This window comes from Rattus norvegicus, chromosome 1 (assembly GCF_036323735.1).
Source record: "Rattus norvegicus strain BN/NHsdMcwi chromosome 1, GRCr8, whole genome shotgun sequence".
NCBI lineage: Eukaryota > Metazoa > Chordata > Mammalia > Rodentia > Muridae > Rattus > Rattus norvegicus.
The window spans coordinates 170,092,612-170,111,681 of NC_086019.1; the positions used below are offsets into that span (position 1 = coordinate 170,092,612).

Sequence of the window (19,070 nt, forward strand, 5' to 3'; positions counted from 1 at the left end):
GGAACTGGAAAATATCATCCTGAGTGTGCGAACCCAATCACAGAAAGACATACATGGTATGCACTCATTGATAAGTGGCTATTAGCCCAAATGCTTGAATTACCCTAGATCCCTAGAACAAACGAAACTCAAGACGGATGATCAAAAGGTGAATGCTTCACTCCTTCTTTAAATGAGGAAAAAGAATACCCTTGGCAGGGAAGGGAGAGGCAAAGATTAAAACAGAGACTGAAGAAACACCCATTCAGAGCCTGCCCCACATGTGGCCCATACATATACAGCCACCCAATTAGACAAGATGGATGAAGCAAAGAAGTGCAGACTGACAGGAGCCGGATGTAGATCGCTCCTGAGAGACACAGCCAGAATACAGCAAATACAGAGGTGAATGCCAGCAGCAAACCACTGAAGTGAGAATAGGTCCCCCGTTGAAGGAATCAGAGAAAGAACTGGAAGAGCTTGAAGGGGCTCGAGACCCCATAGGTACAACATTGTCAAGCAACCAGAGCTTCCAGGGACTAAGCCACTACCTAAAGACTATACATGGACTGACCCTGGTCTCTGACCCCATAGGTAGCAATGAATATCCTAGTAAGAGCACCAGTGGAAGGGGAAGCCCTGGGTCCTGCTAAGACTGAACCCCCAGTGAACTAGACTATGGGGGGGAGGGCGGCAATGGGGGGAGGGTTGGGAGGGGAACACCCATACGGAAGGGGAGGGGGGAGGGGGATGTTTGCCCGGAAACCGGGAAAGGGAATAACACTCGAAATGTATATAAGAAATACTCAAGTTAAAAAAAAAAGAGGGGAAGGAAATATTGTAAGAGTCAGAGGGAATGGAGGATACCAGGAACATGGACCACCGAATCAGTATAAGGTGGAGTCATTTGTGCTCACAGAGACTTAAGGAGAAAGCTCCAGGGCTGCCAAGTGTCAGCAACCAGAACCCCTGTGTATATTTTGTTGCTGTTAGCTTGATGGTGGGGTTCCTAACAATGTGAGCAGGTGTGTCTGACTCTTTTGCCTGCTTTTGGGCCATTTTCCTTCTGGTGGGTTGTCTTGTCAAGCTTCAATATGAGGGCTTCTGCCTAATCTTAATGTATCTAGTTTTGTTGTATTTGCTGTCACTTCAAAGCCTGTACCTTTTTGATGGGAGACAGAAGGAGGAATGTGGATCTGGGGGAGAGAGGAGGTGGGGAGGAATTAGGAGGAGTGGAAGGAGGAGAAACTGGTTGCAATGTATGATATGAGAGATCAATCTATTTTCAATGTTAAAAAAGAATTAAAAATGGATGAATACCATATAATCTAAAAAGATTCACAGGAAATTCATTTCTCCATATCTATTTGACTTTATAATAGTGACCAAATTAATTCACTTTTTTAAAAAATACAATAAAATGATTAATATTTTGATGATTTTACTCTTTATATGAAATCTGTCATGGTTTAGCACAATTAATCAGGCTGTGATTTAAATGATGGTGTTATTAGTGTTATTACTGGAACCATCATGAGGTCTGAATTATCAGGCTTATAGTAACGATCATTTCAAGAGATCAGAAAACTGAGGCACAAAAATAACTCCATGCCTGAAGACCCAGACAAGATAAAGGGAATCTGATTGCAAAATCAAGGGCTATGGTACCCCTCTTTATCAGGATTCTAAAATACTCCAATGTGACAATAAAATTCACCAAATTTTATATGGCAAAAATTGGTTTAATTATCATTTGCATCTTAATTCATTAACACACAAGTTCATTGCAAAAGGAAAACATATCGTTGATATTTTTATTAATTACTGTTATTTTCCTACTTTTCATGAAGAACCTTAAATAATTTAAGTTATTTTATTACATTTATATTGAGAGACTAGTTTTTTCAATGAGCTAAGTAAAATGAATTTTGAAGAACTCTCATCAACAATAATAGTATTTTAATAAGCCAAAATACCTTGGAGCTTCTATGAATTAAAACTTTCATCTTTATCTTAATTAAATCTCCTCATGAAAATGATGTAATTTACTGAAGTCTACATAAGGTAGAAAATAAATGAAATATTTTCTAATTGCTTTCCTGTACTCATAGACATAAATATACACCCACTTTATGAAACTGCCCTCTTTGTGGTTATTTTCTTTCTAAATACATCTTTTAAAAATAATGCAAGCAATATATATAACAGATTTTTCTTGTTGTTATTATTATTGTTTTTCCAGTACTCTTGGTTAACCCTAGATATTTTCTTCAAATTTCTTCATTCATTTTTCTAAATATAATTACATGAATGTTGAGTTCTTGACAATCTACTATGTCGCTAAGTATTTCTTTCTGTGTCACCCAGGTGAATGTTGTCTTCAGATAGAAACAAAAATGTAATATCACACACACCTGCACAGACGCATGCACATGCACATGCACACACACACACACACACACACACACACACACACACACACACACACACACACACATCCTTTCCCCATTAGCATCATTTTCCAAATCATTGCATCCTTCTCTCTATTAATAATTAACAATGTACATCTAGTGATGCTACAGGTTACTAGAGATTTCTTAGGCCAAAATGAATGAATGCTATGTCTCACTGCTACGTGAGTTTGAAATGGAAAGTGAATCCTGACCATATCTACTTGGTAATGTGTTGGTTTGATGCCCAGATAAAAAATGAGCATATGATATATTTCTTCAAAGTTTTTTATTCTTTATTCACTTTTTTGATGTGGGACTTCTAAGACTACAGTGGTGTGTCCTGGGTGAGTTCAGCTCATGGTTCCTACTCACAAAATTTGCATAGAAGAAACCCAAACTTTAGCATGTATATCACCTCAGTCAGACTATAACATTAAAGAGGGGATTGATATCAAATTGTTTGGAGAAGAAATAATGAAAGTCATAACATGATCCCTTCCTAGAGAGTAGGGTGTGCTGGCAGAATATATCTTCCCAGAACCCTTATTAAAGCCCCAACAACCTCTTTATTCCGTAGGCTGTAAATGAGTGGGTTCAGGGCTGGGGTAACTATTGTATAAAACACAGAAATGATATTGTCTTGTCTTGGGCCATGAGAGGAACTGGGCAGTACATACATGACTGTGGCAGCCCCATAGAACATTCCAACTACAGTCAGGTGAGAAGAGCAGGTGATAAGAGCTTTCTTCCTGCCCTCATTTGAGGGCATGTGGAGCACAGTGAACAGAATTAGTGAGTAAGAGGCCAGGATGACAGCAAGAGGAGGAATAAGGAAAGTCACACCCATCACATAAACCATGAGTTCATATGTGGAGGTGTCTGCACAGGCCAGCTTCAGCAGGGGAGGGATCTCACAGAGCAAGTGTCTTATCATCCGTGATTTGCAATAGGGATACTGCATAGTGTAGGCGGTATATCCTAGGGCCATGAGAGATGCCAGGATCCATGATGTGGCCACCATAAGCCAGCAGATTCTTGGCCTCATGAAGATCATGTAGTTCAGAGGGTGACAAATGGCCACATACCTGTCATAGGCCATGAAGGCCAGAAGAAGGTCCTCTGCACCACCCAATGTCAGTGCCAAGAACATCTGGAGGGCACATCCCTCAAAGGAAATGGTGTTGTCCCCGAGCAGAAAGTCTATGACGGCCTTTGGAGTGACGACTGAGGTGAAGAGGAGATCCATAAGAGACAGTTGCCCAAGCAGGAAGTACATTGGTACTTGAAGACGGGCATCCATTGTGATGACCATGATCAGCAGTCCATTGCTTATTAGAGCCAAAATGTACAGGGCTGTGAATGTGGCACAGAGTAGTTCAGGAGAACCACTGTCATCCAGAATCCCCACCAAGATGAAATCACTTCCCAAGGTGAAGTTCCAGAGCTCCATTATATGTGGTCTCTTTAGTTGCCTAGAAACAGATAGATTTTTAGTGGAAGCCTTTCTAAGGGAGTTCAAACCAATTAGAATTATTGCAGTTTACTGTGGAGTAGTCAACAGAAGTAATATATAATGATGCTTTTTTCCTACATTAGCTAAGTTAGTTGTCTGGTTTCTGAATATCATTATATTCAGTTTATTTGTATTCAATTGTGATATACCTACATTATTAATAACATGGGTAAAAAGAATTTTGAGAATTGAAAATTATAATTTTAATATATTGACACAATACTCATAAACAAATATTTATGTAAATAATTGTAAGCATATCTATCTCCACATTCTCTAATAAACATATTGATTTAAATGTGGTTTCCTTTTTATTTTTTATTATTTATTTGTTTTTATACCCCAGATTTTATTCTCCTCCCAGTCCACTCCCCCTTAGAGTTCCACATTCCTTACCTCCTCCTCTCCTCATCTCCCCAAACTCCCCCCAGTCTCCATAAGGATGTCTCCATCCTACCCACTCCACCAGACCTCTAAACTTCCTGGGGCCTCCAGTCTCTTGAGGGTTAGGTGCATCTTTTTGACTGAACCCAGACCGGGAGTCCTCTGCTGAATATGTGTTGGAGGCCTCATCTCAGCTGGTGTATGCTGCCTGATTGGTGATCCAGTGTCTAAGAGATCTCATGGGTTAATTGAGACTGCTGGTCCTCCTACAGGGTTGTCCCCCTCCTTAACTTAAATGATGTTTCTTTTAATGGTCTACTTGTGATTACTATTTGTTTTTTTAAGTTTGATTCCTAAAGAAACTTTGAAATTTTATTCCATTGACCTGAGATCTGAATCAATTAGCTTTCTTTTACTCTTCCAACAGCTCCCTCTACTAATTGAGCATACTGCTCATTGGGGGTTTGTGCATACTGCTCCAATGCAGAGGTGGCAAATTCTAAAGTGATGGAGGTCAAAGGTGATTTTATCTTAAAGATAAATTGGTAAGACCAGGACAAAAGATATTTGCTCATTTGAAGGTGATGACAGTATATTTCGGAAAGAAGAGGCAGAAACAGTAAATGGGAGATTTTCTGTTTCTACTATATGATATGTGGAGTGAATTACTAAACAGATATTATTGGATAGACCCCAAGCTATGACATTGCTTGGATTCAGAGGATTAATGTCGGCATGAAAAATGGTTTCCCATTCTCACAAATCTTAGAGGTACAAGGAAGGGAAACTGTCATGCTCTGAATTCATGTGAAACTTCTGTTTGAAAAAATGAAGAGAAAATGATATGAATCATGTGTGTGTGCGTGTATATGTGTGTGTCTGGGAAAGCATTGATTATACACATTTCATAGTTGTATTGTGGGATACAGTCCAGATCAAAGGAAGATTCACACCACACCTGTTCTCAACTTTAGCTTTTTTATATAGCATTGCTCCTGGTGAGTTTTTCTTCATGGTTATCTCAGATCACATCTTATGAATAATATAGTCCTAAAAACTTGATATTGCAAGTCCATGTGATCCTTCCTTTCATTCCTATAGTCAATATGAGCTCTAATGCATCAGGAACTGCACTTGATCTAAGTACTGCACAGGTCTTACCTCAGAAACGCTGTCTGGAAGATCATGTTTGCCTGTTATAAGAAGAAAGGAGACCATCACGAGTACTTGCTGCTCTTCCAGAGCACCTGAGTTTAGGTCCCAACAGCCACATCAGATAGCTCCAGACCACCTGCAATTCTAACTCCAGGAGATCTAACCCCCTCTTCTGGCCTCCATAAGGGTCTGCACACACTCAGCAGACATATATAAGCTAAATCTTTAAAATATAATAATAAACCAAAGGGCACAGCCAAGGCCAATTCAGAACAGTGTTTCTGTTATATATAAGACTTCAAATGCCTTTTTTGGAGATAGGGTCTTACTGTGTATCCCTGGCCTAAAACTGGCTTTGTCAAGATGATTGGCCCAAAATTTCCAGAGACATTTTTGTATATATTCAATAGAAGTTGTGTGAACGGAGAAATGGATTGAGGTAGATTTCCTACATTAATTACATTTTCTGTGCCAGCATCTACGTACGGTTTCAAAGAGAAGAAACAAATCCTGGGCTGGTGTGAAGTCCTGGCAATACCAGGGCTCTAGATGCTCTTTCCCTGCCACTTCCTATTAGTAAAAATCTGCTTCCTCTTCTTTTCAGGTTATTGTCCCTGTCCTCTGCTTTCCAAAGAGAAAGGATTGGGCGTGCACACTCTGGCAGCAAGAGGGAGAGTCCACTTTCTAGATCAGCTTAACAGTATGATGACCTCACAGGAAGAGCTTCCGCATGGGGTGAGATATGCATAGAAACACCACCATACTTCATGGAAATGGTCAAAGGAACTTAAGCAAATAAAGCTACAATTTTGAAAACAGTTTTGCCTAAGTGTATCAGTGTTCAGTGTAGTCATATTTTAAAATTAATTTCAATTAACTGCTGTGTCAATTTCAATATCAGTCAGGCAGGTGAAGAACTTCAAAATAACATTAGATAGTTCATTCTGAGTCCACATCAGACCCTGGAAGTCCAGGGAAATCCAGGTAAAGCAAAAGTAAGCACTGACAAATTTATCATAAACCCAATCTAAGAAATTCTCATAACTTAGTTCTGGTCAGAGGGTAGAATAATTTCAAGCCTTTACAAATGTAAGAACAATTGGGGTCTGAAGACAGAGGCACTAGGAGATCTGAGACAGAGCAGTGTGCTTTTGTCACTATTTCTCAAAGCGTTTGACCCACACATATTGTCTGAATCAGAGACGAACCCTTACCTCCAACACTAAAAGGCACAGATTCCAGACAATATCAAGTGCCGTGAGGTTCCTTCCAGAGCTGAAGAGGTTCACAGTGTTAGATGTGTCTCTTGCAGCAGCTGTCATTAAGACTGTGGTTCTATGGTCCTGCCGTCACTGCCACCGCTGGTCCTTCCTCTTCATGAAGTATATGGGTGCAAGCTGAGATTTAGTGGAGAATCCTGGGGAAGAGAGACTGAATCCCTCAATATGATTCTCATCTACCATCACAATTAGAAGACATTTCTGAGCCCTGCAATAAGATATTGGCTCAGGAGGACTAACATTTAATATCCATAGCTATTCGTGAAATGAGAGTCAAAACTACATTGAGATCCAATCTAGCTACTCTCAAATCATTATTCATCATATTATTGGTTGTCATCAATAAAAGAAACATCAGTTTTGATATATTTTAGTCCCTAAACTAACTTTTATATGTCCTTTCCTGCAAGGGTCTGTGTTATAAGATAAGCCCAGAAGGGATTAGGAGAAAGACAGATAAGCAGGGCTGTTCAAAGAAGATCAACTGCTGCCTAGCCTCCTTGTCCCGGGGGCAGCAGTGAACACTATTCTTGTCCTGAGGGAGATTTGACTGTCTTCATCTCAAGTGGCATGACCTTCCTGGAAATGCTGCCCATGAAAGGAGATCTAATGAATCCTCCCAGGCATACCCACCTTGCCAGGCAATTCTGCAAACTTCACCCTTTAAATTGGCATTGGGCTCTGAACACCTTCTGCCCCACTTGGTTTTTCTCAGGAGCTCCCTGACTAAAGACACTCTCCTGGAAACTGTCATAAGCATCAAGAGATCACTGTATATACTCCGTCTGTAACAAATGTGTCTTACTCTGTCTGTGAGGGCTCCATGCTCTACTTCTTTCTGTGATTCTTATGTGTAGACATTTACCATCTGCAGAGAGGTAGCCAAGAAAGCAGCTGACACCAGGTCTCTCTTCATTGATCTCTAGGCAGCATCAAACTGGTTTATTGAAACTTCTCTTATAGTTTCTGTTCTACTGTGTTTCATTTCTCTGCTCTTGTGCATGTATTTATGTGAGTGTGTGATGGTGCAGGCTGTAACCACAGTTCCATTGCTGTCCAGGTAACAGGGGATACCTGTTTCAGCCTTCACTGCTCCCCTGATCAGGCCATTCTCCTCCCCAGCCGGTTTTGTCCTCATGTTCTACTTTTAGTCTTCAGACACTTGTTTCTCTAGAAAATCCTGGGAAACAATTCCTGGAGACTCTATGGCTTTTTATTTTCAACTTTAAGAACACGAAATGCAAGCATTCATTTGTTGATTACAAACATGACTGCAATATATCAGTAGAAGAAATATAAAGTCTGATGGCTTTGTCTTTTTAAGACTGGAATATTCTTCTTGATTATTTTTCCTTCAGTGATTATTAGATTCTGTCAGTACCATGTTAGCTCTATGCCTGATGTTTCTTTCTCTCCAGAACAACATCCATACTGTTATGCTCATGTTTATAACAGTCAATTAGCTCTGTCAGTCTTAAAGAGTTGGGTTTTTTTGGGGGGGTTAGATTTTTATTTTTAAAGTTTTTTCCTTTTGCGTATCGATTGGATTTAAAATTTTATAGAATATATTTTGATCATATTCTTTCTCTTCCACCAAATCCTCCCAGTGATTCAGAACTTAAAAAGTTTCTTACCTATCCAATTTCATGTTTTCTCTCTACTGTTTCCCTATCTCACACCAGCAGCAGCAGCAGCAGCAGCAGCAGCAACAACAAACCCAAAATTAAAGCAACAAATGAAAACAAAACAACACACAAAAACATGGAGTCTGCTAAATTCTGGCATATTACTCCTCAGCACAGGGCTTTTCCTGAGGTATGATTAATATACCCAGGATTACTTAATTGAAAAAACTGATTATTTTTTGTTCTCCAAGCATGTATTGGTTGCGAATGACTTCTTGGTTAGGGTTGGAACTTTGTAACTGCTTCTCAACTGAGATATTTTTTCCTGATTTAAACCTGTGCATCTCTAATGCTCGATGTCTTAGTCTGTGAGTTCGGTGAATAATACTGTGTGCATCAGTCCTGTTGTGCTCTTTAGATTCTCCTATGTCCTCTGTCTCTCACAACTTTTTACATCCTCTCCTGCCTAGAAAAACTACATTGTTATAGTTCTCAGGCCCACTCAGGTTTCCCTTTTTATGAATAATTTATATATTTATTTACAAAATTTTGCTGTGAATAATTTGGTTTTATCTGACAAACTTGTCCCACACTTCATTCAGAACAAAATTCAGCTGAAGACCTCCTATTTTTCCTCTCTTTGAGTCTTCTGCACCTGTATTCTAATAACACACATAGGTTTCCTTCAATACAACAATCTATCACTGGCTAATCTCTTCTAGGATTGAAATTTCATTGACTCCCTCAAAATTTTGCTCGTTTATAATAATTTCTGCCTGAAATTTTCTCTGTTGTCTTTGATTATAATTATAAAAATCTAAATGTATTCTGATTTGCCCCAGCATCAAAACTTACAACCTCATCCCTTTCAGTCATTGGCAGTGTTTTCAACCTCTAGGTTCAAAAACCTAATATCACAAAATGAATTTTTACCCACTTTCTTCTCTATCAATTTTCTATTCACATTAACTCAATCCTTCTTCTTTTTTCTCCTACTAATTTTGTTATTTTGATAGATTCGTACAGAAATTTATAGTTTTCTTAGTACCATCACCCACAACCCTCTTTTCTTTCACTCCTACTCTTATGATCCCCAAGTGCTTTTCTCACACTCATGGCTTTTTGTTTTGTTTGTTATTATGTTGGTCGAATAGGTATGGCTTTCATAGATTGATATGTTTGAATGCTTGGCCATAGGGAGTGGCACCGTTAGGAGACATGGCCTTGTTGTAGTAGATATGCTCTTGTTAGCGGTTGTATGTCACTGTGGAGGCAGTTCTTTGCAGTCTGAAATGCTTAAGTTATGCCTAGTGAAACTCATCCATTCTCCTTTTGCTGACTCTGGATCAGGACTATTGGTTCCATCTCCAGCACCATGCGGGCCCATGTTCTGCCATGCTTCCCGCCATAATGATAATGGACTAGGCCTCTGAAACAGTAAGCCAGACCCATTTAAATGTTTTTCCTTTATCAGATCTGCAGCCGTCAGGCTTGCGGGTGAGGGAAGCAATCTCTATAAACTCCCGGAGTCACAGGATTGGGAGGTTTCCAGGAGTTAATGTAAGAGACCTTAGACAAGATGACTAACAGTTTGGATATGAAACCTGAAGTCGTCACCTCCTGGAGTCAGGCAGGATCCCCAGTGGAAGGATAAGGACACCAGTCCATCCACAAAATTTTCAACCCCAAATTTGTTCTGTCTAAAAGAAAAGCAGGGACAAAGATGGAGCAGAGACTGAGGGAGTGGTCAGCCAACAGCTGGCCCAACCTGAGGCCCATAAAGTGAGCCAGCACCAGTCCCTGACACTACTAACGATACTCGGTTATGCTTGCAGGCAGGAGCCTAGACTGAACCCAGTAGCTGATTGAAACAGATACAGATTCCCACAGCCAAACATTGGGCATAGGTCAGAGACCCTTATGGAAGAGTTGGGGGAAGTATTGAAATATTTCCTGCATTAGGAAAAAATCTAGAAATGTATACAATGCAATTGTTATAATAATGAAAAACATATGCCATATGTGATGGCGTGGATGTATAGTCACCAAAGAAATAAACTAATACACCAGGTTCCTAGATGTAAAGTATTGACATTTATTTAAGGATATTAAACTTTGAGAAATAACCTATAGAATTGAATTTTACATGCATTTTTAAAAATGGATTTTGACATCCTAGAAATTTAAAAGAGTGAATAATTAAGAAAACTGCGAAATATACATGACAGCTGAAACTACAGTAACTAAGACAGGATAAAACGAGTTCAAGATTAACAACAATGGAGGGACAAGCATGTGCTATGATAGCATTTCAAGTTAATGTGGAAGAATAGCCATAGCATTAGATGAAATATTTAGATGAATATTTAGATGACTAGTAGATGAATATTTAGAACAAAATTGTCATACTAATACAAAGGAATATGTTTTACTAAACAAATTTTAGATATTGCTATCATCAAATGATTAACAGATTACGTATTCTCCTTCACCATGGATTTCCTCTTTTCTTTTGTCCCGGCCTTCCTTTGCGTGTTTCTAGAGTCTCGTGATTGTGTTTCAATAGAAGGAATGGAAGCACCTCACCATGATTTATACCAAACCTAGTGTTGAAGAACCATCACCTCTCTACTACTTGGATGCTGAAGAAAGATAGCTTTGAAATTCCCCCAAGAGCACATCGCGCATCATTTTGAAACTCTTCATCTTCTATTCCTTGTCCAACTTGAGATTTATGTATGCAGAGAATAAGTTACTTATCAATTCACTGAAATCAAAGATTTGTTGGTTTGAGTTGTGGAGATGGTGTAAAGAGCTATCATGGAGAGTTTGTATCAAATCTCTCTATTTTTCTAATTAATGTTTTTAGGTAATTTCAGAGTCTTTTATTTTATTTTCTGTATGTGAGTGTTTGCATACATGCATGTCCATGGACCACATGCCTGCCTAGGGGGATCAGAACTGAAACTGGGGTTTGTGAGCTACCATGTAGGTATGTAGGTGCTGGTAAGAGATCTGAGTTTTCTGAAAAAGCAGCAAGTGCTCTTAAGTACTGAACCATCTCTTCAGTTTTTTTGCATAAATTTTATTTTGTATTGTCTGTGACCCAGAGTTGAGCAGTTACTGAGAAATCATGGCACAGAAAATAGTTACTATGTGGCCACTAACAGAAAATTTTGTTTATAACTATATTCTAATGAATATTATTAATTTAGGTAAAAGAAAGCTAAACTTTAAAATGTGGAGCATTTCTATTATATTAACTTACAAGCTGAGGACATTGTATTTATAAGAAAACACTTGAATTATGTATGAAGTTATTTTTCATCTAAACTAGTTACAAATTATAATATTTGATTATTTTAGTTAGTAATTTTACATCCTCATAGATGATATTATGATGGAGTATATTTAAAATATGAAATCATTCCATTTCTGTAGCTCAATATACTGCATGTGTTCATCACATCAAACATTAAGTATTTATTTTCTGTTGTATCTATTATTTGAGATATTCATAGCATATTTTTATCATATGCCATCCCAACATCAACTATCCCAGAGCTTCTCTAAATTCCATAGTCTCCAAGTTTCATGTTCATTATATTTCTTTATGTAAAGAGTATTGAAACTCTTCTCTTCTGGTATTTTAGATTATATAACACATTATTACTGACCGTATTCAACCTCTGGGTAACATAATATTAACTTGTATTTATCATAACTATGATATTATTAAAGAATATTTTATTCTTTGGATGACTTATACATTTGTACAATATACTGGATCATATTCATCCACCACTACATTACTCCAACTCCCTGTCCCAAGTTCCCTAGAGCTGCATATCCCTTTCTGCAAGTTATTAGTAACCCTTGAGTCCACTTAGTGCTGCTTATATGTGCTTGGGTATGTGGCCATGGACTTGGTTATGAGCAACCTATCTGCAGTAATAATGATGTAAAAATTGTTTCAAACACAAGTTTCCAGGGTCAAATGCACTGCATCAATTTGTCCTGTTTTAAGAAATATTATTTTAATACTCAGCTGGTACACAAACTTAAAACTAATGTCCTAATGTTATTGATGACAAGGACAGACTCAAACTCATAATCTCTGCAACCCTTCAATCAACATTCTAAAACATTCCATCATAATATTGGGCAAGATTTGCTGAATTTTAAATGATAATACTCACATATTCAATGCAACAGCTGAGAAACCATTGTAATCATGTTACCCTTTTCATGGTCTTTCTGGTGTACAAAGTCTAAAAAGTCACAAAGCATCAACAAAACCTCTTTCTCTTAATAATTCTATGTCTGTTCCCACAAAACCTCCAGTCTTCAGGCTGTTTCATTGGCTGGATACGGTCTTCAGAACTGAAATCAAGGCTCTTTTCAGTTGAGACTTTTCAGCTATGTATTCCAGTATTTTTCTAACTGCATATGCAAAAAATTTAACCATTTTGGATGAGGGTGAAGTTCAATGACAGAGCAATACAGCATTCTGGGTTTCACTACCAGCAATGTAAATCAAGACCAATTCTTCCACATTGTTTTTATCAGTTAAATGTGTTGTTTCTCCAAATGCAAAAACTGTTACATCTAATCTCTCAGAGAAGAGATATAGGAAAAGACAAGTAATAAAAATGATAAAAGATTAGCATAAAATTGGGACGCTTACAAGAAAACCCTATTTCAATTCTACTAAAATTTTTATCATGATTATATTTCTCTTAATAAGAAGCAACGATATCAGAAACTTTATTAAGATTCTACTATTCATGAACATTATAGTCAACATTAGTTAAGGATAAGTTACCAGGCTGTAGTATAAATTTGAAATATCATTTATTCAAGCTACTCAAAAAGCATTATGGAATCATGCTTGCAGTGTTTTTTTTTTAAATCAGCAACCTGGGATACACAATTTTAAAACTAATGTCTAAATGTTACAGATGACAATGAAGACATATTCAAACTCATAATCTCTGCTAACCCTTCCATCAACTCTCTAAAATATCCATCATAATATTGGACAAGATTATCACTGAATTTTAAATGATAATGATTTTATATCCAATAGAACATGTGTAGGTGATATAAAAAGGGAAGCATTATAGTAGATATTCCTTTCACTATAAAATGTTTGATTCTCTGTTTGGTTAAGAAATTTGTTTTAGTTCTTAGATTATCATATAGTTTTATAGATTAAGTAACTTAAGTTTATTTCAGTATACATAAGACTTTCTGAGTGCTAAGCACTATTATCAACAATATGACATCTGCATGTCCTAAGGTATTTTGGATTCTGTACTCATAAATTAAAGTTTTAAATTTTCTTATATCTCCTCCCACCTATGAATGATCTAATAAAATGAAGTCTACTTACATTTAGATGGAAAGAGTGTTTTACATAGTTTACATTCCCATTCCTATGAACACAGTACATACATACACTTGACTCATGAGTATGAGCTTTCAAACTCTAAGTAGATGTTTAGTGATTAAAAGCATATACTGTTCCTCCAGAGGACTATGAGTACCCACATTGGTCAGCTTACAACTCTAGCTCCAGGACATCAGACACCTCTGGCTTTCTCAGATACCTGTATTCATGTATGCATTCTCTCTCTCTCTCTCTCTCTCTCTCTCTCTCTCTCTCTCTCTCACACACACACACACACACACACACACACACACACACAATTAAAAATAAAGCATTTTAAAAGAATTTGAGTTTCTTGTATTGTTTTAATATTTCAAATCTATTTATGTATCTGTAAGGCTATACTTCTTTTTCAAAATTTTTAACAAAAATATACATTTTACCATTACTGAATTTCTAAGCTTTTAAAACAAATAATTTCAATTCTGTTTTATTCATTTATGTTTTCACTTGTAATTTTTAAAATTACTTGGTTAAATATTTCAATGAATAATAATGGGTTCCATTTTTAATACTTTGTGCCATGCTAACTTAAGTTTTACATTTGCAACATCAATGTGAGTATCTCTTCGATCAGGCATGTAAATGTAATTATAAACCTATTAATTTCTCTTCAAACTATTTCCTTTTAAAGAAATCCAAAGTATTTTCTGTGCATCTTTCTTGCTCGTTATTAACAATTAAAAACACAGATCAAAATGAACAGTGTGCTTAGAGGCTACTGGGGACTCTCAGTTTAATCTCACTGTTACACAAGGTTGAAATGGAAAGTGAATCCCCTACTATGTGTACTCAATAATTCCTGCAGATACTTCCCAACCACAAAATTAACCTATTAAGCCTCTATACACACCATCTACACAGTAGAAAGTTAAGGACAAATTTTAAAGTGTATGTATTATCTCAGATATCTATAATGTTAAAGGATGGCTGAATATCACAATTTAGGTTGGAAAAGAAATATTCAAAGGCAAGCCACAAATCCTCCTTAAATATTAGGATGTGCTGGCAGAATGTATCTGCCCAGTACCCTTCTCAAAGCTCCAATAACTTCCTTATTCCTCAGACTGTAAATGAGGGGGTTCAGAGCTGGGGTGACAATTGTGTAAAACACAGAGGTAATATTGTCTTGTTTGGTGCTGTGCAGTGAACTGGGTAGAACATACATGAAGGTGGCAGCACCATAGAACATTCCAACCACCATCAAGTGAGAAAGACAGGTGACAAGGGCTTTCTTTTTCCCTTCATTTGAAGGCATATGCAGCACAGTGGACAGAATTAGTGTGTAGGATGTAACAATGGCAGAAAGGGGGAGCAAGAGGAATGTCACTCCTGTCACATAAACCATGAGCTCATATTGAGAGGTATCTACACAGGACAGCTTCAGCAAAGGCAAGATCTCACAGAGCAGGTGTCTAATTTCCTGGGACATGCAAAAAGGGAAGTGCATTGTGTATACAGTATGACCTACTGCAGTCAGAGATGCCATGATCCATGATGTGGACACTATGAACCAGCAAACTGTAGGACTCATGAAGATCATGTAGTTCAGAGGATGACAAATGGCCACATACCTGTCATAGGCCATGAAGGCCAGAAGGAGGTCCTCTGCACTGCCTAGCATCAATGCTAGAGCCATCTGAAGGGCACATCCTCCAAAGGATATAGTGTTTTCTTTCAAAAGAAAATCCATAACAGCCTTGGGAGTGACAACTGATGTGAAGAGGAGATCAATGAGAGACAGCTGCCTCAGTAGGAAGTACATGGGTACATGGAGCCGGGCATCCACTGTGATGACAAGGAGTAGTGGTCCATTGCTGGTCAGTGCCAATATGTACAGGGCTGTGACTATGGCACAGAGCAGTTCAGGAGAGCTACTTCCATTCAGAATCCCCACCAAGATGAAGCCACTTTCCAAGGTGGTGTTCCAGAGCTCCATTCTGGGTGGTATCATTAACTGCCTAGAAATAGATCAATTCTTACTGCAAGCCATTATAAGATATTTAAACCCACATCTGAATTAATGCAGGTCACTGTGGAGTAACAAACAGCTGTACCGTTGAATGTAATTTCTAATTTCTGAATTATGAAAAACCATCAAATAAATGGGCAAGAGGCATGCAAGGTATGTAGAATTTACTTTCTTTAAGGCATCATAAAGAATGTTTCCATAAATATTATTCCATGTCACTGCTCAGTGTATTTACATTTTAAAATTTATTTCTAATGGCTTTTCTGTTGTAATTCAAAGGCAAGCAGTCACGTAGGTAAAGGAAGAAACTTCAACTGATATTAAGTAATTTTGTTTTCATGTAACATTAATTTAAGCATCTTCATTAAACTCTAGGAGTTCAGAAAAATCAAGACATATCAAAGGGAAATACTGAGACTTATTACCTGGGGTTTAGAATTCTATTAACTCAGATCTCATCAGTGTTTTACAATGAATGATACTGTCTCCACTTGTACTTGCTTGTGTGCAGGCAAGATGTCTAGGTAACAAATAGGAGTGAGTCAGAAATTAGAGAATTTTGCAATTGACAGATGACTGAGTTCTTCAATATGTAACTTGATACTCAAAGCCTCTACATGTATTTGCCTAAATCAGAAACAAAACCCTTCCTTACCTCCAAAAGCAAAAGATATATATTCCAGACCACACAAAGTAACTTAGAATTCTTTGGTGAATTAAGCTGTATAAAATTATGAGAAAAAGAGGTTCTTCTGAAGAATAGGATGAAGATTTGTGACTATCACTAAGATCAAGGGGCAAAGGCCCTCTAGATGCTGGCACTGTTAGTCCTTCAATGGAGGAAGGTTAGTGCAGATGGTCATCTGAGAATTCAGTATGAGATCCTTTGAAAGAAAGAATATGAATCTTCCATTATGTCTCTCATCCAGTTTCTATGTAGGAGAATCTTACTGAGTACTACAGCTCTGGATGAATGTTTTGAGTGTATGAGCTCAAGTTTTCATGTCTTATCCCCTACCAGGCTTCCACAATCTAAGATAAACACAATAAAAAAGCAAAGCAGTATGGCCAAGACTGCTCAAAGAAAACCAATGATGACTAACATCAATATCTCAAGGGCAGCAGTGAAGTTTGTCCTGTGGGAGGTTTGACAGTGTCATCCTCCCAGGCGACATATTCCACGAAAATGTTATTGGAAACTGGATTTTAATGAATCCTCCCAGGCATGCCCCCTGGACTGCCACTCTGTACACTTAATTCATTGCTTTGGCTCTTGAGTACAAAACTTATTCTGTCCTACATGGTCTTAATCAAAAATTCCCTATGGAAGAGCTGGTATTGAAGACTGGCCCAAGCAATTAGGACCCTCAATGCACCCTTTGTCAAGTTACAAAGGATTTCTCAAGGCCTCCATAGGGTTCCATTCTCCACTTTCCCTCCTGTACCTGCTCACGATATTTCAACTCTGTTATAAATTTCTGCATCTTATGTATGTTCTTTCTTATACCCCCTTTTTTCTCTGGTTCCCTTTTAAATTATTCTACCTGTAAATTTTTAGAAATCTGCCCTGATGGAAGTCATATTTTTTGTATCAACTTTAAGAAAAAGAGTAAGTCTGTTCTATTGTGATGATAAAGGGATCAATGCAAATAATTATCATGCAAAAGTAAAAAGAAAAACAAGTTAGCTATTGATTTTTATCTCTATAAGGGCAATATACCCAACATGAGAAATATTAATTGAACTCCCAGTATAGTACTGCTGTATCTAAGAATGGTACTTAAAAGTGTCGTTAGTTTGGGCTGAGGATATTGTTCAATGTTAAAGCACATCACTCAATGGTTGGTGACTAGCCGAACATGTTCAAGACTCTAGATCTAATACCCACTGCCACAGAGACTAAGGAAAATGTGGATTTATTTTAGTTTTCAGTGAAGAATTGCTTTAACTCTTTGTTTGAAGATGTTAATTGGTTACTATATAAGGGGAGGATTCAAAAGTTCTAGCCACTAGCATGATCAGAAAGAAAAGAAAGTGGGCATAGAAATTTTAATATCTAACAAAATGATTTCAAAACAAAACAAATACATAGAAGGATACAATATACTCATTAACAGAAGAAAAACTCTGAAAAGTTTTTTTTACAATTTTTAATAATTATTCACCAAACAGAAGGATGTTAAACAGTAAAACCATGCCAGGAAGCTTAGTAAGGTAGAGCAGGTTGAAACCCAAAGACTTGGTGGGCACACACCTGAGGCTTAGGCAACTCCCCACCCCCTGCCAGTTTCCTGGTCTGGAACCCATGCCACATTCCTCACATAAGAAAATGTGACTTCTGAATGGCCATTCCTTCTGTCTCTGCTCCAAACTTTGGGACCTAGCCTATATATATATATATATATATATATATATATATATATATATATATATATATACAGTCACCAAAACTAGACAATATTGATGAAGCCAAGAAGTACATGCTGAGAGGAGCCTGATATAGCTGGGCCCTGAGAGGCTCAGCCAGAGCATGACAAATACAGAAGCAAATGCTCACAGCCAACCATTGAACTGAGAACAGGGTCCCCATAAGAGGAGTTAGAGAAAGGACTGAAGGAGATGAAGGGGTTTGCAACTCCATAAGAACAACAATACCAACCAACCAGAGCTCCCAGGGACTAACCATAGACTGACCCATGGCTCCAGCTGCATATATAGCAGAGGATGGCCTTGTTGGGCACCAATGGGAGAAGAAGCCCCTGGTCTTGCCAAGACTGAAATAGGGGAATGTCAGGGTGGGGAGGTGGGCAGGGGGTGAGGTTGGGGAAGTAGAATACCTTAATAGAAGGGAAGGGAGATGGGATAAGGGGCTTATGTTCGGGAAATCAGGAAAGGGAATAACATTTGAAATGCAAATAAAAATATTCAACAAAAAAAGTGACCTGTGATCACCCTAGAGCGGAGTTCTCCATGATAATGAGGTACATAGAGGCCCTGAGGGCTTAGTCAATAAGCTTCCCTTCCCAGACACTCCTCCCTGCAAAAAGTGTTTATTCTCAGGTCCTCCCTAAAAAATGAGTATGATATGGTATGCATCCATTTTCCACTATCAATTTACCACAATGAATGGCCAATAAACAGTTTAGACCAATGAACTGTCTCTTTAATTAAGAACCAAGGGGAATCATGGAGAAAGCATTCGACTATAGAACCACAGCTTAATTCTCCTATAGAAGGCCTCTCTACACTTCCAGCCT

General features: G+C 37.9%; 2 protein-coding genes across 2 annotated transcripts; both read right to left on the reverse strand.

Annotated features, from left to right (window-relative positions):
- Positions 1–2,931: 2,931 nt before the first annotated feature.
- Or2ag1 (olfactory receptor family 2 subfamily AG member 1) lies at positions 2,932–3,882 on the reverse strand. The gene has a single exon (NM_001000199.1). The coding sequence runs from the start codon at positions 3,880–3,882 to the stop codon at positions 2,932–2,934; it is 951 nt and encodes a 316-aa protein (NP_001000199.1).
- A 10,947-nt stretch (positions 3,883–14,829) lies between these two features.
- Or2ag2 (olfactory receptor family 2 subfamily AG member 2) lies at positions 14,830–15,780 on the reverse strand. Its single transcript, NM_001000551.1, has one exon. The coding sequence runs from the start codon at positions 15,778–15,780 to the stop codon at positions 14,830–14,832; it is 951 nt and encodes a 316-aa protein (NP_001000551.1).
- Positions 15,781–19,070: the final 3,290 nt, after the last annotated feature.